The sequence below is a fragment of the Eublepharis macularius genome, chromosome 14 (assembly GCF_028583425.1).
Source record: "Eublepharis macularius isolate TG4126 chromosome 14, MPM_Emac_v1.0, whole genome shotgun sequence".
NCBI classification, from domain to species: Eukaryota; Metazoa; Chordata; class Lepidosauria; order Squamata; family Eublepharidae; genus Eublepharis; species Eublepharis macularius.
Genome location: NC_072803.1, coordinates 10,893,721 through 10,919,483, shown reverse-complemented (window position 1 = coordinate 10,919,483; position 25,763 = coordinate 10,893,721). Strand labels below are relative to the sequence as shown.

The following is a 25,763-nucleotide window of genomic DNA, read 5'->3' as shown; positions in this document are numbered from 1 at the left end:
GTTGGTCCAGAGCCATGGGACTCGCCAAGATGGACTGGATCAGCAAGAAGATACGCTTCTCCACTTTAGCTGGGCACAGCTGCGCAGCCTCACCTAGGGTGAAGAGATGCCTCACCTGCCAGGGGAGGCAATGCCACAGTTAAAAGAGAAAGAAACAGCACCCAATACTGCCCAAGGTGACTCTGGCAAACTGCCTGGTTTCTACTTCTGTGCCACTTTTTAAAGTTACTGGCTGGACTAAAGAAAGGTAGAAATATAAGAGTTTAACCATCAACCCCAAATGCTCTGTCGTGGCCTTACTTACCAAGATGTCCTCTTGTAGCTGCTCTGCCCCGCCCTCTTTTAGGACTACACTCGAGATGAAGTTCTTGCACGCAGATACGAGACCCCCACAGATCTCATCCAACAGCTCCTGTATCCAACATGGGCAGAACTGAGTTTTGGGCTTGCCAAGGAAACAAGGACTGTTAGTCCTCCCCTTCTCCCGCCCCATGTACAAGTCTCAAAAGTTTCTCAGAGGACCTTACAGACAAGATGGAAATCCCTGATCATATGCTTGAGAAGAGAGGTTTTTTCCCTTTGTTGAGAAACCTGGTCCACAAGAGAGTATATGGGCTTATTTGGGAGCAGATATAGGAATTAAGGGATTGGTATATCTAATAGTCAGGGCTCCAGTAGACAAATTCCAATTTGTAAAAAAAAAATTGGGGAGGGGGGAGTCTCCCCAAACTCCACCTTTGCTTGCATAGACACCCCATCCAAGTTTGGCCTCCAGTATGGTAAGGTTACCAACTCCAGCATGAGAAATTCCTGGAGATTTGGGGCAATGCCTGGGAAGGACAAAGTTTGAGGAGGAAAGGTACCCTTTGAAACTTGTCGTTTTCTCCATCTCTGTAGTCTGGAGATCAGCAGTAATTCCACTAATCCAGGCCTGACCTGGAAGTTGGCAACACTAGTGGGCAGCATTAGCAACCATAACACATGATGCATCAGGGTGGGGACAGAGTCAGGAGGCAACTGACACAGCAAGAGCAAGAAATGGGGGGGGGGGGTATGCAATACTGAGCAGGAGGAAAGTAAGGGGAGGGGGGGCTGGATTTCTGCTCCCCCCTGAGCCCGCTCCTCTCTCCTGTTTCATTCAAGGATTGTTCATATTCCACGCTAGTCAAGGTATCGTCTTTACTCCAAAGCAGTGGTTTTCAGAACAGCTCAGAAAATTTCCCACCGGCTTGCCTGCCAAGGAACCCTTTTACGGCTCCTGGGAAACCACGACGTTGCAGGGAAATGTTCCAGGGGAGACCGCTCTCCACTCGCTCAGGAGTATTGGCCACTCGCAAGCACTCATGGCTGTTCCCCACAAACTTAAGGAGCACCTCAAACCGGGGTAATCTGCAGGCAGATCTTGATCTACGGGACTGGGTGACAGTAGATCTCTCAACTCAGAAACCATAGGGAATCTTCACTGGCCGGCGCTCTCTTGCCTCGAAGGCGATGCTCCAGAAGAACCCAGTTGCCTTCTGTGCACCTTCTGGTTTCCAGAAAGTTTCCTCCCGTTAGGGATGTTCCTTGTTGCTGGGGCAACAAGAGTGCACTGCAGCCGCTCTTGGTTAGTAGGATCATAAATAAGAGTGACGACGAAAATGGCCACGGTTTAAAAATGTTCAAGAAGGGATGTCTCGTTTATTCCTTGTACTTCAGTGTTGACTTATTTATTTCTTATAAATATTTATACCCCACAGTTCTCTTGGCTCAAGGCATTGCTCACCTGTAAAATGGTAAATATATAATCGGCTGCCTGGAACCAGGCCTGAGTGCAACGTCCTTAGGGTTTGATGCTGGAGTGAACTCCTGATATGCAGGAGCTCTGATAGGACTTGGTACAGATGGCCCAGTTTATGGATCAGGTGGCCCAGCAGGGAACTGTGATTGTCTCTGGGTGGGTAGTTATTTTGTGACTGACTTGAGCTGGTGGACTTCTTCAGCATAGGAGTCTGTCTGCCCTACTCTAGAGCAGTGGCATTCAACTCAGTCATAGGGAAGACCTAGAACAGGGGTGGGCAGGGGCCTTCAACTAAACCTAGGGATCTTCAGGTTGTTTGGGACCCTCAAGATAGGTCCAGAAACCTCAGATGCTGGGCTGTGAGCTCTTGTTGAGCTGCCTTTCTTTTGGGCTCTGCTTTAAGGAAGTACCGCTCTTCGTGTGCAGTACTCGTTGTGGCTCCAGGTTGTTGCCCTCTGTGGGTAATGCTTGTTGTTTTTCTCCCCTTTTCCATTTTTGTTAGATTCCAGGGCTGCTTTCTTGAGGATGGAAAATATGACTGGAAGATCCTCAATGGGAAGGGGGTGCTATTGGTTTGACGTACCTGCATGTCTCAAGGAGGGAATCTACTGTGAAAAGTGTGAAATGCGTTGCTCCGAAAGGGTGTTCCTAGCCTCACCTGTGCTTCCTCCAGGGCATCCGAAGAGGCGTGGCAAAGTTTCTGCAGAGTCTCGACGGCTGGGCTGATGACTTCCAGGGGACACTGAAAATCCTGCAGCCAAGATTTGATATCATCTGAAAAGGAGGCCAAATAGCTAGAGTGAGACAGAGCTGGGACTCAGAGGTTCTTCAGGGATCAAGTCACAGTTCAGGTGACAGGTAATGCCATTCCTGAGCCATCCTCACCCCAACCCCACCCCTCCAAGTGACACTCACCGATCAGCCTGTGCTGGACGCTCCTGGACAGGTGCTTGGCAATGCTCCCAATCACACTCAGCACGTGCACCGTGGTGTCTAAGTCAGCAGCAGGTTGCCTGGGAAATCAGAGGAGCGTTAAACTGCAAATCTGAACAGACAAGAGAAAAACCCCTCACTTCTGAACAACAGACTGGGCTGCCTCCCTTCTGAGTTTACTTACTTACTTCATTTCTACCTCACCTTTCTCCCAAGTGAGGACCCAAAGTGGCTCACGCAGTTATCCTCTGCTCCATTTTATCCTCACAACACCCCTGTAAGGTAGGTTTTTGTGTGCGTGCACGCAGCACATGTGCGCTCTGGTGGACTTCCTTGTCACACCAGGAACGACATTATTCCCAGGGCAACAAGGAAGTCCTCCAGAGCACACAGGAGCATGCCGCAGGGCTCCTGAGCCCATTCCCTGCACCTTTTCCTTCCGCTGGCCAGGTGAGAATTGAGGGCGGGGTGGGGAGGCTGAGAGTGGGGAATCCCCTGCCCCCACTCGGGGAACGGGATCCCTAATGCCAGGGGCATTAAGCAGAACCTAGCGAAACTGGCACAAAACCTGGTGGAGAATTTCAGCTTTCAGTGGAAAACAGCAACATTTCGAAGCAGTTGTTTTTCCTGAGAAATACTGGAGGGGAGAACCTGCTGTAGTTTGGAAAGTGGGAGTGTCCTTAGAAAGTGTCCTCATCTGTCAGGAGTTCTGAATCCTGCACTGTTGCCTTCCCTTTGTGCATTCTAATCTCCAGATCAGTCCCCGTCGTCTAGAGATTTTGTTCTCTGGAACAGTCTTAATGCAGATGAGCCTACATCATCTCTTGGAAACAGCTCTGAGTTTCTTTACAAGGCAGCTATCGTCACATGGCAAGCCGCCTGTGAGCCACTAGGCATTGTCAATGCAATGCTTTCTAGTTGTAGTAGTGCTGGACAGGGGCCTTAATTCAGTAGTAGATGCTCTGGCTGGCACCTCAGGTAGCAGAGAGGGAAACGGACCTTTGTCTAAGAGTCATTCACTACAAGTCAAGCGTGATGATTATGGATCAGTTAGGTCAATTCTGACTCAATACAAAGCAATTTTGAATGGGCAAAGTGTCCCACCCAGGGGTAAACCACTGAACTGGCATGGCTTGTCTCAGTTGCTGCTATCAGCAAGGGCAGGGGGTCTTCCTTGCACCCAAGTTTCTCAAAGCGCTTCCTTGAGATCCCACTTGCCTGCTGATCTCATCCCAGGTATCAATTACTTTGGAATAGTCCAGCTTGGGTGTGGAGCCAGCCACCTTTGCGAGCAGCATCCAGGCAGGCGAAGCACGCTCCGTGCACACGTGAGAGATGACCGCGTTAACAAACGTGGAGGAGAATCGGCCTTGCTTGGACCATACATGGAAAGCTTTGCTTAAGTAGCGGCTGCAAGAGAGGGTAAGGTGAGAAAAACAGCCCTTAGGACAACTAGATACAGGCAAATTATGGCTGGGGGTGGCACATCTTATTTGATTACTGTACTGGCATTTAATCATTTATTGAAAAAAGTGTAATATGAAACAAGAGCACATCTGGACGCTCTGCACGCAAAATTCGCTGTTGGGTCTTTTTTGACCGCTCTGTGAGCAGGACTTTTTGTATTCAGTATATAAGATTTTTTTGGATTTTCTGTTCAACATGCAAGATTTTCCGAATTTCTTTATGTAGTTTTTGGCTTTGCAATACGATACACAGGGCCTTGTTATATTTTTTCAATTACAATGTGCGCTTCGGATCTTTTTTTGTTTTGGTTACCCTTACAATGCAGTTCCTTCTTTTATTATTAACAATTTGCTGAAACCATCAGCCTGCAGGAATGCAGCACTGGCTAGCAGTCGGATACTCCTGGAAACTGAAATTCGAGTCCGGAAGCATCTTAAAAGACCAACGAAATTTCCCGCCAGTATCTGCCTAACAGTGAAATCCTAGGAAGAGTTACTCCAGTCTAAGTTCATTGAAATCGATGGGCTTAGACTGAAGTAACTCTGATGTATTTTCGAAGGCTTTCACGGCCGGAGAACGATGGCTGTTGTGGGTTTTCCGGGCTGTATTGCCGTGGTCTTGGCATTGTAGTTCCTGACGTTTTGCCAGCAGCTGTGGCTGGCATCTTCAGAGGTGTAGCACCAAAAGGTGTAGAGGTGTAGCACCAAAAGGTCTTTTGGTGCTACACCTCTGAAGATGTCAGCCACAGCTGCTGGCGAAACGTCAGGAACTACAATGCCAAGACCACGGCAATGAAGTAACTCTGCTCAGGATTTTCACTGTAAGTGAGCTTTGACTACCAAAAGCCTGCAACCCGGGAAAATTTGGTTGGTCTTTAAGGCGCTAGTGGGCTTGAATTTTCTTCTACTACAACAAATATGGCTACCAATCTGCAACTGTCCTGAAAAACGATTAATGGCACTTGGTCCTTGAGTTGCTTAAGAGCCCTTAGGAGCCGCAGATGGATGATAGCCGAGTCTCTGCTTGCTTTCTGGGGGCTGATTTTTGAGATGCTGGTAACAGGAAGAGCAACAGTGAGCCCTGAAAAGGTAGCAAAGAGTCAGAAGTAGCTCGCAGGCTGAAAAAAACTGCCCATCTTTAAATCTGCCTTAAGATATCAGCAGCCCTTTAAAGATAAATGCAGTAACTGTATATCATATTGACTGATTGATTCAATTTATAGCCCGCCCTCCCCGCGAACGGGCTCAGGGTGGGTTACAATAAAATGTTCAATAGGCATAAAAACATATAAATACAGTTAAAACCAAAAAACAACCATAAATACATGAAAACAGCATTTCAGATGGCGGACCCTCCTCCAATTCCCCAATCATAATGTAAACAAGCAGAACAGAACAAAAGGGGTGGGGTAGGGCCACAATATATAATATACTGGTGACTGTGCTTATAGGGGGCAGATGATTTTGTTGCCCCCCTGGCGGGAGACCAGTTGGGAGGCTCCTAAGGTGATCAAAGACTGGCCTCAACTGTATGCTTGGCGGAACATCTCTGTCCCACAGGCCCGCCGAAAGGATACAAGATCTTGGCGGGCATGAGAGGTCGCCAAACTTTAAACACACTTCAATTCTGTGCCACAAAAAAATCCAGGATAAAATTAAGAAGAACTTGGCCTGCTGACCAACCAAGGAGACGAGCGCATCAAACATGGGGGCTATCCCACAGTAACCTCATAACTCTCTTGCTTAGACTGAGACATAGTAACTGCCAACAGAGTTCCCAGGCGGCGTAGAGATTTGAATGTGGGCCTTCATGAGGATTCCCCAATCATTCTGCCCCACTGCAACTCCTCCCCTCCCCAAATACTTTTTTCAGATCATGGCAAAGCATTCCAAAGGCGTCGTTAAAAATCAGGAAGTCTTGAATAAAATCACTTTACGAAAGCAACTAAATCTGGCTTTGAGTCTCTCTTTTTGGTGCGTGCTGCCTGCCTGGCTTTAGGCTACACACTGCCAAAGTATCACCCTTCTTTCATCAAAAAAGGGATCAACTTTCACCTATCTCACAACCTTGGGCAGGGGAGGCGATACTGCAAGACACGTCTCGGAATCAGCAAACAACACTGAAATGCCAAAGCGTTCTGCCAAGGGCCCAAAGCAGGACTCGCGCCAACATTGCAAATCAGGATGCGGCATGACCGATGCACCTGCATGCTATTTCAGAAAGTGTCACATGCTGTTGACTAATAACCATAAGGTATTTTTAATCAGCATTTGTGTCTTTGTTAATATTAAAAAAAGAGTATTGCTTTGTCTCTTTTGCTGCTTCCTACAAGCTCTGGAAAGAGAGAGGATGATATTCTTAGTCATAGACAAGAAGCATATTGCACACTGGATTGAACACAAATGTTGCATTTGAGGGCTGCTTCCCTTGTTGATATGCTCCTAATGAACGTTCAACAATCTCTGCTCTTCGAAAAGCACCAGGTGGAGGATCGGCAAATAGCAGCGCTGGAATTCAACCGACCACCTCTGTGGGTCTCATGTGCCTCCTCCCCTCCGCCCAGCACAGCCCCACATCCCAAAACACCTGCCCCTTTATGGACTTCCGCTTCCCCCACGGCACTCAGCTCGTGCCACTGTTGAGAGCAATGAAAGCCCTTCTGGGGGCACTCCTTAGGAAACTCAGTTTCTCTAGGCATGCCAAGAAATAAACTCAAATTGAGCCAAGGGCACCGATGTGAAGGAGACCAGGAAAGGCAGTTGCCAGTCTCTGATACTGCTGGCGAAAAGTGGGTTAGAGAGCCCTTTGCCTGCTCTAGCATCAAGGAAGTTGTGGGCCGAGTCAATGTTGCTGGCCTCCTCAAGCACTTGCTCCAGTGAAACCTGGCCCATGTATATAGTTGCCAACCAGGAGGCTACAGCAGCCATCACCCACAATTCAAAGTTGCAGTTCTGAGATGGATCACACCCCCAGAGAACTCTGCCTTTATCCAACGTTTTCTTGATTTCAATAATTTATTTAGCTTCTGTTAGGCTTGAGGGACAGAGGGGAGACTTCCTCTCCCCTCTGTCCTCCAAGCATCTTCCTCTCTCTGGCTTCTGAGATGTCAGCACAACCCTACACTTATCATCACAAAAGCTAATATTCTCAGAAAGCTGAAGTCTGCCCCCAAGAAAGTTATCTGGCTCCCCCCGCACACACAGAGTGGCAGCATACCTGCACGTAACAGGCCTTCCAAATCAAAGGTTCAAACATGCAGGAGAATGAAGAGGTGGAACAGAATTCACCACTTCAGACTGTAGGCAACACGTCACAGAGGTTCATTTTGGAATGCGTCCCTGTGTTGAGAACTTCCTCCCGAACGCAAGCCAGCACAGCAACAAAAGGTCAAGTTCGGGATGGATAAAACCTTTCTCCCAGCTGTGCTAGATTTCCATTTGCAAAGCTGCAATCCCCAGTCCAAAGTGATCGGGTTCATTCTTACACTTTGTTCTCCTGCATGTGTGAACTGGGCCCGATGCAGGCGTGCATGTCAACAATTTCAGTGCATTGCTTGAATGCGAGCAGTGGGTTGAGGAGTTAAGAGGCGAGGCCCCCAAAGGAAATGTCTGCACGTGGCCGCATGCTACTGACCGCACCTCAGTTCTTGACTCTCCTTCGTGAGCAGCGTCAGGAGATCCCAGGCCAGTGTCTGCCCGCTCATTGGATGTCTGCTGTGTTTTATGGGCTGCAGCAGGAGTTGATCGAGGCAGGCCAAGGCTTTCTCTTGTACGGAGCTCTCGCAGTCCATGATGACGGGAATGACGCCCGTCAGCCAGGCCTTCTGAATCAGAACATCGTCGGGGTGAGACTGAAACAAAAGGAAGCCTGGTAAAAGCTCAGCCTCAAGGCCTTGTGGACTGGGAGGCCTAGCAGGCAAGATGCCAAGAACGCTGATACTGGCCAATAACCCTTGTTTCCCGGAGACTAGTCCGTTCAGCAGACAATCATCTATTGGTGGTCCCTGGCCCCCAAGGAGGTCCGTCTTGCCTCAACTAGGGCCCAGGCCTTTACGCCCTGTCCTTAGCCTGGTGGAAATCTCTGCCTGAGACAAATCAGGCCCAGTGGGATTTACTATCATTCTGCCGGGCCTGCAAGACGGAGATGTTCCGCCAGGCCTTTGGTGGTGGAGGCAAACTGGCCTTCAACTCGGCCTCCTACCAGTGTGGGGGGAACATGTCCCCTCCCTGGTTGCTGTTGTGCTCATCTGCTGATTGCCAGTGGCCCCCACGGGCCCAAAATACCTTTATATGGGACTGTGCAAGGTGCGTTACCGAGGGCGAATTTGTCATTCGTATCTGCTTTTTATGCTACCGGTTTTATGTTTTATTGACGTCTTTTAAACTGATGTGATCCGCTCTGAGCCTGCTTGCAGGGAGAATGGACTATAAATTTAATGAAAAATAAAATAAAGACCCAGAGACTGGTATGATGCAGATTCGCCTATACTAGGACTTCTCAGACTTTGAAACCAAAAGTGTCGGGTAGCTGAGGATTAACTTCTGCTTGCCAAACCTGCAGGAATGTGGCACAGGGGGCAACTCTTGGCGGGAGGTGGGGCCCCTGGTACCACATGTGCACATGCAAAGTGCACGCATGCTTCCAGGGCCAATGATGTCACTTTGGGTCAGCTGGAACAAGGGGGGAGTTTTTGAAAGTTTAAATCGCACTCGGCGAAAATGGTCACATGGCTGGTAGCCCCGCCCCCTGATCTCCAGGCAGAGGGGAGTTTAGATTGCCCTCCATGCCGCCATTTTCAAGAGGTGCCGGAATGCTGTTCCACCACATTCCAGCTGAAAAAAAGCCCTGTATATTATTATTAGCTCCTGGAGGAGGGGGTGTTGGCTTTTATGCCTTGTGCGAAAGCTGTCACACAGGAAGTATCTCGGTGACTAGTGAAAGGACGAGGATGTTGACCGAAGCAGGACTCTTGCATCTGATCCTGCTCCTTATGTCTGCAATCACTCATAGATAGAGGATTGAGCTCAAGACACTCATGTGAATTTGGACTCGCACGTGGGGTCACATGGACAAACAACATGCTTTAGCAACTGACTCCTTCCTTCTTGACTCCTGGGTCATTAAAAGATCTCCAGCCATAAGCAGCAGTCGAGTTGCTAGCTCAAGGCTCTCAACCAGCCAGTTTGGTGTAGTGGTTAAGAGACGGCTCTCTAATTCGGAGAACCAGGTTTGATTCCTCACTCTCCCACTTGAAGCCAGCTGGGTGACCTTGGGTGAGTCATAGCTCTCTCAGCCCCACCCACCTCACAGAGTGTTTGTTGTTGTGGGGATAATAACAACACACTTTCTAATTGGCTGAGTGGGTGTTAAGTTGTCCTCAAGGGCGGTATATAAATTGAATGTTATTATTTATTATTATTATAACCAGCAGGAGACTCATGGAGGAAAGGGGGGATCGATGCTAGCTATGTTGTCAGCAACATCACTTCCAGTACAAGCTGGAAGTGACATCATCGTGTGGGGGGTTAACCATAGAGTTTTGGGTGAATGCTAGAGTGCTGCCTGATGTGATGGCATCATTTCTGGGTTGCACCAGAAGTGATGTGATTATGTCAGCATGTTGCTGATAACCTTCTCATCATTACCCTAATTCTCCTCCCCACTGCCCAGAAACAGAAAGAGCTGTCGGGGGAGGGGGGGCTTCTTAGCTGGAAGGAACTAGTTGCATAACATCCAAGCCGCTGCCTTGCCAAATCAACCAAGGCTAGTCAGAATCTGGTTCTCCTCTGCTTCTGATATGTCCACTTGTGGGCACAAGGATCAAGTTGTAAATGATGGGAAAGACCTCTGCCTGAGGCCTCAAGCAGCTGCCACCAGCAAGAGCAGAGCATGCTGACCTTGACAGACCAGTGGCCTGACTCAGATTGAGGGAACTTCACATGGCTCTGTTTAGCAGTAGCGAAAGGATAATGATGTGGGCAAACAGAAGGGGTAGGACCTGTAGTACAGGCTGAGATATTGAGAACGAGTGATGGGGGTAATTTGTAAAACGGTGCCTGATGGGACTTGCAGGATGACCAGCTGAATAAATAGAAGACTTATGATGCAATTCTGACTCTCGATCTGATCAGGGATAAGCTTCAGCCTTGATAAGCGATTCCCCACTACCCTGCACTTTTGAGAATCGGTGCCCTGGCAGCGCCTCTGAAGTCTATCACAGTTCATTCATTCAAATCTTGCCGTATAAAGCTACCTATCAGTAGGTTCATACTCTGGTTCCGCAAGATGCATAGAAACTGTGAAGGGGCTTCTGACTTTTTCCGAGTTGTCCGGCCCAAACAGAAGTTTCTCTGCTTGCTACACAAGAACTGTTATCAGGAATCCAAAAGTCAGGCGAAGAGTCTCTATTAAACATATTAAGCCCTGTGCAAGCAGGGCCAAGAACGGAAAATCCGGCTTCCCCAAAACCTCAGCTTTCTTTTTAAAAAAGAGTTTCTAACCCATAGGAATTTGCAGAGATGTGCTTCAGACTGGGTGGGCAGTGCATACCGAGATCTCAAGGGCCAGAACAAATCCAGAATAAATTATGCAAATCTGTTAAAAAGATGGATTAAATTATGCAAATATGACCTCTTTACATTATTTATATAGGGCAGGTGAACTCAAGCTTTTCTTAGCATCGAATTAGGCGAGTTGGGAAACAAACAGTGCACTTCTAAGCAGAGTTACTTCAGTCTAAACCCACTGAAATCAATGGGCTTAGACTGGAGAAACTTTTCTTAGGATTGCACTGAAAGTTCCACATTTTTTTCCAGCCCTGCCTACCTATGAAGAAACTGAGTCCGTCTTGCTCTCTCACCATTAAGAGGTCCGTAATGGATTGCAGGGCTTGCTTCCTCACAGAGACAGCAGGATCCCGACACCGATCCTGGAGCGTGGCCAAGTCTTCTGGGGTACATGGAATCACATCATGTTTCAAGATGTTCATGAGCACCTGGAGAAGAGACAAGACATGCACCAAACACAGTGACATATGGTAACAAAACCCATATATGTGCCATCTAGCAGAAGGTAGATCCAAAGCACCTGTCCATCATAAGAAATCAGTGAGTTTCAACTGAAAAACTCATCTTAGAATTCAATTTTCAAGTGTAAGATACACAGGTTAAAAAGTCTAGAAGGATTTGTATAGCCTGCAACAATTCCAAGCGCTGAAGTGGAAAATAAGTTTTGCCGTATCATTCAGAACCTGAGGAAGGAGAAGGATATTTTAAGTACCGTATCCAAAGCACGGAGAAGATTTAGGGGTATAAAGGGTTCAAAAAACAGCTGGAATGTTCTACATCTGGGAGACAACAAAAGCACCAAGATGCTGTCAATGGTCCATAGAATAAGCATTACGTGTAAGATGGGGGTAACTTGCCACAGGAAGGAAGTTTGTGGCAGCCTCCCCAGGAAGAGTATAATATGCACATAAGTTCCGAGACGCATTCGTTTTCAGAAAGGAATGATTCATCTCTTCTTGGCATCTACCTGATACCCTGAAAAGGGCAGCTACTGCAAATCATTCCCTTAAGTGGCACTAATCTTCCCACCCCGACACCCACCAACTCAGAATTTTGGGATCGCTGCAAAGCTTTGATTCAGCCGGTCCCAATTTAGCTGCCAGCTGTCATCACTGGGGGTGGATGGTGATGCGGCCGGGCAGAATCTCTGGCTGAAACAGGGCAGCGTGAACCCCATATTCTAGGACCAAGATACAAGTGGCCTTCTGTTCCCCAAACAGACAGCCGCCCCTGAAGCTGGGCCGGAAAAAGTTGATCACTCTGACCGCAGAGCTACGGAGCCCAGATGATATTCAGCGTAACCGACAAACGGAGCGACGTTGCATTCAAATGTGTGCTAATTCATTACCCTGCCATACAAATTCATTACCCCATTATAAATATTCTAACCATGAGGGTTTAAATGTTAAAAAGTGATTTATTCAAGCTTACATATTTCATTACATCGCTATAAATCTCTCAGTTGGAGATCAAGTATTTGCCCACGTTAAGGTCACGTTTCTCAGTCATTTATCATCGGCTGTAGCTTCCAGGGACGGGAATTCTCCCTCAGCCTTTATCAACGCCAATCTGGAGTCATTTGACTGAGTTAGATTTATTGCCCACCCTATCCCAAGGGCTCAGAGCATGTTACGTTGTATTGAAAATTTTGAATTGCGATGATAACAATGTTAAGGCTCCGCCACTGAAAAGCATACAGATAAGATGGGGCAGTGCAGACTCACCAAAGAGGAACTTCCTTGGCGGGACAGCAGCCCCCTCCCCATAAACACAAAGGCTGCAAAACACCACACGGATCTGACTGCATATACAGAGCGAGGGCCTCAACCAGGCCCCTTGGTCAGGAGACACAATAAAATCACTCCAGCTGCCAAGGGGAAGAGCAGCTCAGAAAGGAAAGCCTCCATCTTGCCTCTCTTTTCTTCCTACTTCTAGAGTGGACTTGGCCCCCATGGCCTCAGTGCCTGAGGGACAGCAGGGAGAGCCCACAGGCAAGCAACTCAGCCTGTCAATGTGTCCCTGCTCCAAGAGGACATCCAGAAACGTGAGGCCTTCGGGGCCTGTTCTACCTTAACTCGCCTGTTTCAGGCCTGACAGGGTAGGACACAGACATACCTCCTACAGCAGGTGAGGTAGGATCTAACAACCATATGGCGCTTGCTGGAATTACGGATTACCTTCTGAGGCCACTTTCAGACTTCCACAGGTGGTCAAACATCACAAAAGAGGTCAGATACCAAGGGGGGAGGGAGCCAACTTTCCCCCCTGGAATATCCCAGTACCTTTACCCAAGGCTCCCAATGAAGCCAGGTGGGACGAAAGTCAGCAGCAGTGAGGCTGAAACTGCAGTTTAAAACCTTGGCTTACCTGTCTGTGGTCACCCCTCAGCTGTGAAAAAAGGGAACGCGGCAAGGAATAGCACCATAAAGCAGGCCTCTTCCCTGGCCCCAGACTACCACCTTTCCCATTTCCAAATTCAAGCAACCTACTTTTGTTTCAGAGATAACAGGCCAAATCACGCTTCTCCACGAGAAACTGAGCAGGATTAAACACACACCGTCAGCTGGCCTGCACCAGGTCAGACCGTTAGTCCACTGGACCCTTTCCGTCTTACTGCATGGCTCCAGCAGAGTGTTTTACAGCAGCTTTACAGCAGTTTTGCAACAATGTGCATCAGAAAGGCACAGGCTGCTTTCAATAATATCCCACTTGATTTTCCCATGTAATAGGGGGAACTAGGGTATTCTTTCTCCTCCACTCCTCGAACACACTGGAGAAGTAATTTTGCAGTTTAAATTTTCCCCTGGATTAGGGTTGCCAGCTCCAAGTTGGGAAATTCCTGGAGATCTAGGGGGTAGAGAAAGTGGGGTTTGGGGAAGGAAAGGACCTTGGCATGGCATAATTCCATAAAGTCCACCCCCCAAAGTAGCCATTTTCTCCAGGTAAACTGATCTCTGTGGCCTGAAGACCAGTTGTAATACCGGGAGATCTCCAGCCACTACCTGGAGGCTGGCAACCCTACCCTGGATGCTCTGAATTTTGATTTTATAAAAAAGTAGTGTTAAAAATTTACACTTCATGAGAGCGATACAACTTTTTTTTTGGCCAGGAATCATTCCCTTTTTTCCCTTCCCCCCGAGGTTATTTCTAGTTAAAAGGAATCATAGACAAAGACCAGGGAGAGCTGATATCAAGTGAAGTCAACCGGGCCATGCAAGACAGATCAGTCCAAGGCAGCTCCTAGCGACTAGAAGAGGCAGCGCTGGGATGCCAGTTACTGGATTAAGCAAACGGCATATGGATATTGTGTGCAACCTGGCCTCTTTGCAGTAGACTGGGCGAGTGCTTTTGAGAAGCACACCCGCTACTGTTAGGCGGCTAGGTGCAAAAGGAGAGAAGGGACGTACCTGGAGGGCAGACTTCCTAACGTTGGTCTTCTCGTCCTCAGCCCTTTGTCTCAGCATAGCCATGACCTCCTTCCCTGCGAAGGGTGGGGGCAAACTAGATTAAGACGGAACTAGGAATCCAGAAACAAAAGTAGCAGCAGCAGAGCATGCGTGCATCAGCCATGTGGCATTTAAGTAGCATTCAAATTATTTCATGAATCCGTATTTCCTTGAAAGGAAGATGACCCTGAGTGCCAGACAACCCTAGTCAATAAAAAAAAGGTTATATAGAACATTTTTTCAAATTCCTGCGCATCACTGTATCTCGTTACGTTGAAGACGGACCTCCCTTCCAAACAGCTGCAGTGCACACAAGCACGTGTTCGGCCCTTGAGAAAAGGGCCGGCAAAGAAAATCAAATAGCCCAATTATGGTTCCCGCGTACCATCAACGTCGGCGTTATCACGCTCATTGCTCACTTCGATGGTTTTGAATGTTGGGAAAGTCTTCTGACGACGGGAGGGACCTTTAATTAAAAAAAAAAATTTAAGAGTCAGATGACATGAGTACACAAAAGCATGTCGGTTCATTCACCGATAACTGTGACCAGGGCTTTTTTCCTGGGAAAAGAGGTTGTGGAACTCAGTGGGTTACCCTCGGAGAAAATGGTCACATGGCCGGTGGCCCCACCCCCTGATCTCCAGGCAGAGGGGAGTTTAGATCTATCTAAACAATCTAAACTCCCCTCTGCCCGGAGATCAGGGGGCGGGGCCACCAGCCATGTGACCATTTTCAAGAGGTGCCAGAACTCCATTCCACCGCGTTCCAGCTGAAAAAAGCCCTGACTGTGACCAAGGGATTCTCCTTTCCTCCCCTCCCCTCATTCAACAAGTACAGGAGAATCTTAGAGGCTTGTTAAGATGATACTAGCTGTTTGGTGATGTCAGAAAAGAAGGCGTATGATGTTGTCTACTGCATTGGGCTGAGATGCGAGAGACACCCCAGACTGAGGAATGAGTGATATCACAGCACCAGATTGTAGCCGTGGGGATGTGGTTTATTTGGCATTTCAAGGAAGACCAGAAGAAACTAACAGCTAGAACTAGACAACAATGCTGGCAATATAGAGAACCAAAGGTGGCATGATCCACAACTCTTCTTTGTATCTGCCCCAAGACCCTCCAACTTAATTCCCTGTGCGGATCCTGCATAGAATGTCATCCACAGAAGTGACCAGTTGGTGTAATGGCACTACTGACAAACACAATCTTTGTGAATGCATGTTCCCATAACAGAGGAGAAAGTAGAGAAGAGCAAGAGTCCAGTATTCCCTATAAGACTAACAAAACTTGTGGTAGGTATGAGCTTTTGTGAGCCATAGCTCTCTTCTTCAGCTACCAAAGCTCATACCCTATCACAAATTTTGTTAGTCTTACAGGTGCTACTGGACTTTTGCTCTTCTCTACTGCTACAGACAGACTAATATGGCTACTCCTTTTGATCTACCTCCAAAAATGAGACAGAAAACACTCCGAGGTGGAGAGAAACGAATGGGACATTTATAAGTCGTGTTCACACCCGGTTTTATTGCCTACTCAAGGGCTTGCTGCCCCCATCCTGCGGGATCTGAAGGCTGGGTTGTGCAATGTGAGCGCTGCATCAAGAAGTTGTTTTACTGGATCGAAGAGTTGATGGTTTTTATCTATTTATTGCTGTTTTAGATGTAAATGCTTACTGTTGTTATCTGTTCTGAGCGCACTTGTGGGGAGGGTGGGCTACAAGGTTAATAAAATAAATAATAAACAAATAAGTGCATGCAGCTTTCCCGGAATATTACATCAGACAGGGCAACAAAGAGGCACTGCTGTTGTCAGGCAGCTGTTCTTACCTTCTGTGTTGGACAGGGAAGCCCCCATGGGCCCGTGCGTGGTCAGTGCTGTAGAACCAGAAGCTTGGGAGGCAGTAAAAGAAAGGAGGTTACTTTAAATCGGACTATCCAAGGAAGGTCCCAGCACTCTTCCATCAGGGCAGCCCACCTACTCTGTGATCAAAAGAGAGAAACTTCCACACGTCACCTCCCTTCCGTGGATGTGATCGTGCTGAAGCATCCTCGTTATAGTCATACAACCCCGCCCCCACCTCGAGGACCTGAAAGCCACGAAAATGGGGTCATCCCATTTATCCATTCACACGACCACCTTGTGAGGCAGTTTCAGGTGTGTAGCTATGTTGATCTCTAACAGAAGGGAACAATACCCGATGAAGGGATCATTGACTCTCAAAATCTTATACCCTGGAAATCTTGGTGGACTTGAATCTTGCTCTAGTGAGGTAGGTTAGACTACCCAGCGACATTCACAGCTCAGCAAGTCTCCCTTCTTGAAGCATAACCACGAAACCAGCTTCTCCCCATCACACTTACTGCTTTGCAACAGCTCCACGATGCTCTCAACATTCGATGTGGTGTTCCTCTCCAGACACTGTGCAAAGCTCGAAAGCGCTTTGCTGCGAACGGTCGATGCTTTATCCGAGCACCGACCGAACACCATGACCTGCACCAGGAACTTGTGCTTCAGAAATGCCTGCTGCTCCTCAGACAAAGTATCACCAGGTTCCCGCTCTGGAAATTCCAGTAGAGCCAAGGCGACATCGAGGGCAAACACTCTGTAAGAAATCTGGCAGAAGACAGAGTGGAGTGCAAGGCACAAGCCGGTTGTCACATGCAATCAGAAATTCCGCCTGTTTCTACAACACTCAGCAGGTCAGTGTAGCAGCCGACACCCCAGAGGGCTGTCGAGTTCAAATCTCACCTTGTTATTGCATGAATATCTGTATAGCCACGCTATGAAGTCAGCATGCTGTGCACAAGGGAGTTGATGCAACAACTGTGACAAAGCCAGTGCTGCGTGTGCACGATATTCGGACTTATCGGGGACCTGGAAGAAAAAGAATAAATGGTCGAGACGAACTGAAGTCCAACGGGCCATCCGTGTTGTGAGAAGGGGATATGGGTTGGCGCTAGAGCATGAACTCAGTAGCAAGGGGGTCCCAGACTCGATCCCTGCCATTTCAGAAAGCAGGAATGCTGGGGAAAGCTGTTCTTTGTCTAAGGTCCTGGGTAACTGCTAGCTGTCCAAGGTAGATGGTGCTGAGCAGGGCAGATTCAGAGCCTGAATCAGTACAAAGCACCTTCATATTTGAAATACGAGTCGGCTTCAGCTCAAGAACAGCCCACCTGAAGAAAACGATATTGAATTCTCTCCCGAGGGAAATGCCTCTTGCCCTTTGATCACTGACTTCTAAGCTGCAAGTGAAGACTTCTTGGTTTCATCGGGCATTCCTTCACTGACCCTCCTTCCTGTCTAGGTGCTTGGTCTAACTGTTGTTCTTAATTGCTTTGACGTGTATTTTTGAAAGCTTATTTTTTGATTCTTCACTACTACGGAAACCCTAAGCTGGAGGGAAAGGCCGTACAAAAATGTTTTACATAAAATAAACTCACTCCGTCCCTGGCTGCCCAGTTAAAAAATGCAGATCAAGATAGGTAGCTGTGTTCGTCTGTCTGTGGTAGAAGAAAAGAGCAAGAGCCCAGTACTACTTATAAGACTAACAAAATTTGTGGTAGGGTGTGAGCTTTTGTGAGTCACAGCTCACTTCTTCAGAAACAGTGAGAATGTGAGTCCATCTGTCCTCACATCTTGGAGAGTGGAGTGATTTGAGATGCCAAATGACAATAGCAAGTATGATAGGATAGGATGGGTATGCAGAAGAGTAGTGGGTGTGGAGAAATCAGCATTGATAATGAGACAGGAAGCCTAGGTTTCGATTCAATCCAAGTGGATGTATTGTCTTGAGCTTCATTATCAGTTGCAACTCAGCAGTACAAAAAAGTCCAGCACACTTATGGCTTGGCCCAGCATACCTGCAGGACTGCCTCCCTCCCTGTGTCCCTCCATGGCAGCTTTGCTCATCCGAACAGGGTCTCTTGCAGGTGCCAGTCTGCACATGGGCAAAATCAACAGCAGCCTGTACATGGGCATTCTCTGTGGTGGCCCCTGCCCTGTGGAATGGTCTGCCTGAGGAGATCAGGAGAGCCCCCACTCTCCTGGCTTTCCGCAAATGATGCAAAACCGAATTATTCAAAAAGGATTTTCACTCAGATTGGGGGGCAGTATTGTAGGGAGGGGGTCTCAGATGCTTCGCGAATGAGTTAGGGACCAAAGACTTCACCACTATGTTGCCTTACATATTATCTGTTGCTTTAAATATGTACTCCTATATACTACCTGTGCTTCATGTTGTTTAATGTCAGTCCTAGAATTATGTTCTGTTTCAGCAGTTCTTCAACTCTGTATTGGATCCTTGCTAATGTTATGTCTTTGTAAACTTGTATTTATTTATCCTATGGCATCACTTATGGAAATGTCCTTGACACTGTATGGAAATGTCCTTGATACTGATTGTACTAATCTCACAATATGTAATCCGCCTTGAGTCTCAGTGAGAAAGGAGGACTATAAATGACATAAATAAATAAATAAATCCTAAGTACACTTTCCTGGGAATAAGTCTAATTGAATAGACCTCAATAGAATTCTAAGCAGACCTGTTTAGAATTGATGTCTTGATGCACAAGGTTCAAGCTAGTATAATCAGCGATAGCCAACACAAACACCTTGCTTGGATTGCCTGTTGCCTCTTCTGTCAGCTGTCCCTGCTGAAATGTCTCAGCCCTCCTGAAGAAAATGAGCTTTTCTTTTGCAGAAGGGAGAGGTTTTTATGCTGCCCCAGAGAAATGCATGCTCAAACCCACCTTGACGCAAATGTGCTGCAGTAAGATTCGCAGTACAGGAAAAGCAACTTCTGTTAGCTCCTCGGTGAGAGAGCTGCAATAAAAACCAGAAGCATCAATTAGCTGGGCAGAATGCAGCCCTTGACACCAGCTAGGACACAAACACAAAAGAAGGGAATTTTGCAAGTCACTTGCTTTACTAAGTGCAAATTAAAACATGTCTCTTCCCAATGCATAGATACTGTGGGAAGAGACATGCTGCACTGCAGTGAATGCAATATTGTCTTAGAGCAGCCGTATAAATACTACAGGGGGAAGAAAGGCCGACCAATACTGAACTTCACAGTTAAGCAGAGTTCTGTGAAAACCTTGCTTGGTCACCTGTAGCGAATACAAATTTATTTCAGGGTGATCAGGTCAGCAAAGTCTTTGTAAAACAGAGAACTGGTATTTTCTCTCTCTCTGGCCATCGGAGTGGCACAAATGACTAACATGGATAGACGTGGGACAAGTGACATTTGTATTCACCAGACTGTTTGAGCTATTATACCACATGGGCAGGCTATGACCTGCAGTTTCCTATGAATGGGAATTTGGTAATTTGTGTAGGAAGTGTACTGCAGGTTTCACCCACGTGGACCCTAAGACATCTTCTGATGTTAATCTTATCAAGACTCTACTGGATGGTTTCTATGTTGTTTAATATGTCAATCTTAGAATCGCTGTTTCAGTATTTCTTCAGCTCTGTATTGGATTTTTGCTTATTTTAAGAACAACAAAAATATTTGATTTATATACGGCCCTTCAGGACAACTTAACACCCACTCAGAGCAGTTTCCGAAGTATGTTATTATTACCCCCACAACGAAACACCTTGTGAGGTGGGTGGGGCTGAGAGAGCTCCTAGAAGCTGTGACTGACCCAAGGTCACCCAGCTGGCTACAAGAGGAGGACCTGGGAATCAAACTCAGTTCTCCAGATTAGAGAACCGCGCTTTTAACCACTACACCAAACTGGCTCTCCCAGTTTTAAACCTTTGCAAACTTGCATTTATGTACCCTATTGCATTGCTTACTGAAATGTCTTTGAAATTGACTGTACGGATTCACACCTGAGTCTCAATGAGAAAGGTGGATAATAAACAAATAATTTTTTTATTTTACATTTCACAGAGCAAGGCATGAAAATCCACAAACGTCTTTTCCCTGCTTTTTATTTTTCACATGGGCTTCCCAGTGATCTCCCACCCAAATCTGCTTCACTTACGGCATCTAGTTTTCCCAGACCAGTTAGATGGGCCACAACTGTTTTAATAAAGTATGTTAACCGGAAATCAGAAGGATTTTATTTTACTATTACACCACTACTCCTCATAGTTCCAGAGAGTTTATGTACACTGTTTAAAGGATGTCAGTGTAAAAATCTTCAGCACTGAAGCGGAATGCAAAGCTTGTTCCCTCTGTGCAGGGCTGCCGCTCTGTTTTTAAGGCACCTCAAAGGAGATCAGTGCAGCACATATTGTTCTCCATGTCCACTCCCTGGTTTGTCCTCACAAGAACCCTGTGAGGTAAGTTAGGCTAAGAGTGACTAGTTCAAGGTCAGCCAGAAAGCTTAATGTGAAGACTTGAACTCGGGTCTTCCAGGTCTTAACCCAGGGGTCCCCAACCTTTTTAGGAATTCTGTCATAATCTGGAGATGGATCAAGATGGGTGGCCGTGTTAGTCTGTCTGTAGAAGTAGAAAAGAGCATGAGTCCAGTCACACCTATAAGACTAACAAAATATGTGGTAGGAAAGTCTTATAGGTGCGACTGGACTCTTGCTCTTTTCTACTCTACACTGTTCGGGTTCCTTTATTCATTTTCATGCCTTCATAGACCCCTATGCTCTGGTTTCAAGATTTGTTTTTTACACCCTTGACCCCTTGTCTTCCATATTTCTGTTATTTCCTCTTGAGTCAGTACCTCAGTAACAAAATGGCTGCCACAAAATGGCTGCTACAACTTACCTTCAGTCACACAGTGCTGAGGAAGCAGTTTCTGGCAAAGCAATATTTTTAAAATTCTGCACAGCCAATCAAAAACCATGCTTTGCAAAAGCTCCACTTAGCCCCACCCACCTTCTAAAAATACTTGGTGGGCACCAGGAAAAGTGTCGCCAGGCAAAATTGTGCCCACGGGACCCGTGTCCAAACCCAACACTCTAACCATGACAACTGCACTGGTTCTCCATTTCTGGGAACACTCGAAGAATGTTTTTTAAAAAGCCTTAATCAGCAGCAGCAGCTAAGGATCGTCAGACGCAGGGACAGAAAACATTCGTTGCCAACCGCTTAGTCCTTCACCTGATAAACTTGATTGCTTGGTTCCTGGCACTAACGGCCTGAGCTGGAATGGCAGCAGGGGCACTGCCGGATCCTTCTCTCCTTGTCAACATGAGGATGACATACAAAAGTTGGTGGAACACCCAGTGCAGAGCCTGGAAGTAAAACACAACACTGAAAGATGGGTATCGAGAGGGGCTCACCACGATGCCGGCTCTCATTCCCCCAAATATCTGGTGACATCAAACAATTTCTTAAAAAACGGAGCTGCTTTATGCTAAGTCAGGCTGTTGGTCATAGAATTATAGGTTGGGAAGGGACCTCTAGGGTCAGTTTAGCTTAGCTGTCTCCTCTGATTGACAGCAGCTCTTCAAGGTCCCGGGCAGAGAAAGGTCAGTCCTACCACCGGCAGCTTGAAACCCTTTATGTGGAAATGCCAAGGAACGTTCAGAATGCAAAGCAGGCGCTCTGCAACTCGGCCACGACCCCTTCTGCAGAAAACGAGAATTCTTACTGGGAAAATTATCCTCAGAAGAGACAACAGGGCATTCTCTATTCTTTGAGATTGCCTCTCCCAATGGAGGCAGCAGGGATAGCTTCCAGTTGATATCTCCTCCTCTGGGAAGGGTCTCTTCGTCCCTGAGAGCCATGACCAAGCAAGAACTCCTCTCTGGATCCCAAGTTAACTCATTGGCAAACAAAGGCAATTTTACCTCCTTAAAAACTTACACACCAGCCTACTAGAAAAGGATAGGTAAGGGAACGAACCTCAGGCCACCTTCTCTACCCTCCCAACATGTGATCCGGAAGAACAGGTTGCATGCCCTCCTGCCTCTTCTGGGAACAGTTGGTGGGAAGAGTTCCTGTTTCCGCCAGTAGAGATAGGAGGGCATTCTCTGTCCTTGGGAGTACTGTATTTGTCCATATTTATAAGTCATCAGTTGCTGCCGATTATTATTTAAATACTTTTAAGTATTTTAAATACTTTTAAGATTTCTAAAACAACCATTTGTAAGCTGTAGGGCAATTTCAGTAGCTCAGATGAGCAGCCCCCATATTGTTATACCTCCTTCTTACAGTACATAATGTTTAGGAACAAGGTATAAATAGAACTTGCTTGCATCACTAAACATTTACAATATATGAAAATGCAAAGAGGGAATAAAAACAGCAGGACCCAAACTGTAGAACGGTATTGATACCTGTCCTTGGGAATATGATAGAGCAGTAATTCCCTTGCCTTAAAGAAGACACGGACTCCTACGGAAAGCAGACCCTTTGCAGCCCTCGCTCTGGCGTTGTCACGAATTTCATGTCATGAACTTTCTGTCTGGCCTGCAGATGCACCGTTTGTATAGGCCTCGTTTACGTGGATTACAGCAACAGTTAAACGCCTACAAAAGTCTCTGAAAATGAGTTACGAGTCACGAGCCTTCAGAAATGCTTCTGTCTGGAAGAGGCGTCAAAAGCCCCGATCCCTGTCTGATATCAGAATATCTGAATCGGAGAGTGACAAACCCCAGAGGGGTAATTGTGTTTGTCTGCTGCAGCCAGAACAAGAAAAACTCATAAGGCACCTTAAAGATAGATGTTTCATGGCAGATGTTTTCGTGAATGTGGGTGGGAACAGATTTAAAGGTTGCAGTACTTTAGCAGAAGAGTTTTTTTTTAAAAAGCCCTAGTGTTGAAATCTATATACAGTATAAATACTTAGTGGAATCTATGGGAACTGGAGATGGTTAGTTGGTGTCGCCGTCAGATATAGCTGACCGAATATGCCATATATTTGGGGTTTTGGACGAGCAGTATCCAACGCTGCTGCTGAATCCCTGATACGCCTCCCAGTTTCAACATTATCACTCCTGGTAATGTCAAGGAGGCAGCAGCAGCAGCTAAGAAAACACTCCTTGGCTCAGAATGAGTCCAAACCTGCAGGGCAGGCACTCCCCCTTCTTCTCCCTCCCTCTCCATCCCATTTTAATTCTTTACGGGGAAGGGCACACTTGCCTTTTTATGAACTGTTCTGATATTTCCAAAACGGCTTCCCTACATGATAACAATTCTCTCGATACGTAAGGAGAATAAGCAGGCCCTTTCCAACTTCCAGATACAGAATTAAAACTTTCCCAAGTGAATGCAACACTCCAGGCATCTGGCATAGTGGGCCTTTCCTAACAAAAGCGTATGCCACGATAAACTCATGTATCTTTGGGGTGTCATGAGAGTCTCATTCAGAACTGGCCAGAATGACCCTGAAGTGATCTTGCCCTACCCGCTTGGATATTTATCTTCGTTTTGCATCGGTGCAGCCACAAATCCTGTCCCCTAAGTTTAAGTGCGTGAAATGAAATCCTGCCCTCAAGTCATATCTGACTTATGGCTACCCCTGGTGGAGTGTTCATGAAAAGAGACTAACAGAGATGATTCGCCATTGCCTGCCTCTGCAACCCTGGCCTTCGCTGGAGGTCTCCCATCCAATTATTAACCAAGGCCAACCCTGCTTAGCTTCTGAGATCTGATGAGACTAGGTTCTCCTGGGCTACCCAGGCCAGGGACAGCTGATCTGCATAGATGCATTTAAACCATCCATACTGGATTGCCTGTGTAATTTTCCAACCCCAACCCCTATTTTGCAAACAGGGATGCAGAAAATCTCTCAAGATCAAATGGAGGTTTTTACTCTCAATGTCCACAGAAGGATAACACGCCTTATTTTTAGCATGCCCGGCATGATAAATTTTAGCTACCATTCCCTGCCTCCTACTCCTGTCAACTAACAACGTGTGAGGGAAGGAGAGAGATGTGCTCTACATGCGCATGCAATCCCCCCCATCACTTCAGCAAGAGATGTTCTAAATTAAAAAAAAAACCCTATAGGGGAAAAAAAAGTTGAGCACAGAAAACAGCAATTAGTGCAGCCTATATGAGAGTCACAGCCTATATGAGAGTCGCAAGAATCAGCGGAGCATTTTCTGAGATGTGTCTCAGCCCTGGTGTAAAGGGTGTGAAAATGCTTCTGCAACCCACTCCGCTGTTCCTCCTTGTGAAATGTCACAAGACAGTTGCGTATGACAGTGTTCAAGCTCCCTCTAGCAGGCGATACAAGGAAATGCACGTCTGTTTCAAAATTTGTCATCGGAAAGATTCACAGTATGGAACAGATTGAGGTATATTTTGTTTTCAGGATAGGGAAATCTGTGAAGGAAGCCCCCCCCCCCCCGCCCAATCACTCAAGAAACACAAATAGGTGAAAGAAAATAAGACAGAACAGGTGGGGGTGTGAGCAGTCGACTCCGGCCTCCGCCATTTTGTAACAGTTTATGATATAAAAATCATGAGCCCCTTGAATCTGATGTGCCTTAATACAGATTAGAGTTCCAACTGGCTGAGCAAAGCGTTGCCGAGTCCCACCTGGAAGAGTGAGTTATGGATGGAATGTGAACGCAAATGACGAGGATCGGGCGTGATTGGCTCCTGCCCCTCCAAACTGCGGAATGTGCCAACTTGACAATAAGGGTACATGTGAGTCACCACCCAAACATTCCAATCTCACCTTTTTTCTGTGATTGAATCCTATCCTACGATCGAGGGCCATCAATCAGCTCTGATAAGTTTATAACTCCTTCCTGGGAACATCTAATCAAAGATCTAAATTTATTAGCCAAGCTCTGGGAACATTAATTAGCAACCATGAAGCACCAGGAGCACCCAATCTGATTTCTTTGTCCCACCTCGGTAGCACAAATCAAAGGTACTCAAACCTTTGTCATTCCCAGGAGGTGATCTTTAAGGTTTTTTTCCTAATGGCTGAGGGGGCTCCCCAGCCTTAGGGCATGATTTGCCCTAAAAGACCACGGGCTTTGCTCCATTCAAATTGTGCACGCTTCTTCGGATCCAAGCGCTGTACCCTTAGGGTCTCCTTCCCTACGCCTCTCCTGGTCAAGAATGCTGACCATTTGAAGCCCTCTTCCTCCGTGGACTACCCCACTTCCTGGATAGATAATTATCACCTGAAAATCCCTCACATCTATTCTACGTTCACCACTGCTTTTCCTAGGAACCTTGTATGCTTATGAATTTCTTCTTATGTGTAAGCTTTCCCCTTTAAATAAAAATTACTCTTTGACTTTGAAGAACACCCGTCTTGTTAGTCTCCTTGGGGAGGGGACCCTGTAAAAATTGATGGAGTATCCCGCTTTATTACTTCTCTCATACAGCCTTCTCCTTGATGCTAATTTTCTCCTACTCGCAAGGAGTCCAGTTTAGGTAACGGGGTCTGTAGGGGGAGCAGTCCTCTGTGCCACTCTCCACTTCCAACTCCTTCCACCCACTCCTCCATCCCTATGTGCCCCAAGTGTTGGGAAGATGTGCAGGAGGAGAATGCAGAGAATAAGGGGGGGACGACGCAGGCAGGAAGGCAGAGTGGGAGAAAGAGGCAGGTGGGATGCCCCTCTCATACTTATATTAATGATTTGTAGGGCACGCTGAGAATAGTAAAATGGTATTCTTATTTATAAA

The 25,763-nt window shown here is 46.8% G+C and overlaps 1 protein-coding gene across 1 annotated transcript in view; it reads right to left on the bottom strand.

Annotated features, from left to right (window-relative positions):
* NCAPD3 (non-SMC condensin II complex subunit D3) overlaps positions 1 to 25,763 on the bottom strand; it is a 66,866-nt gene that overhangs the window by 28,178 nt on the left and 12,925 nt on the right. Inside the window, exons 8-21 of the mRNA XM_054997830.1 lie at positions 21,267 to 21,400; positions 18,946 to 19,018; positions 16,943 to 17,068; positions 16,555 to 16,807; positions 16,021 to 16,083; positions 14,578 to 14,658; positions 14,154 to 14,227; positions 11,040 to 11,174; positions 7,819 to 8,030; positions 3,932 to 4,123; positions 2,696 to 2,793; positions 2,439 to 2,554; positions 305 to 412; positions 1 to 115 (exon numbers count right to left, since the gene is read on the bottom strand). Coding sequence (XP_054853805.1) covers positions 1 to 115; positions 305 to 412; positions 2,439 to 2,554; positions 2,696 to 2,793; positions 3,932 to 4,123; positions 7,819 to 8,030; positions 11,040 to 11,174; positions 14,154 to 14,227; positions 14,578 to 14,658; positions 16,021 to 16,083; positions 16,555 to 16,807; positions 16,943 to 17,068; positions 18,946 to 19,018; positions 21,267 to 21,400 — 1,780 coding nt within the window. The remainder of the gene's footprint in view (positions 116 to 304; positions 413 to 2,438; positions 2,555 to 2,695; positions 2,794 to 3,931; positions 4,124 to 7,818; positions 8,031 to 11,039; positions 11,175 to 14,153; positions 14,228 to 14,577; positions 14,659 to 16,020; positions 16,084 to 16,554; positions 16,808 to 16,942; positions 17,069 to 18,945; positions 19,019 to 21,266; positions 21,401 to 25,763) is intronic.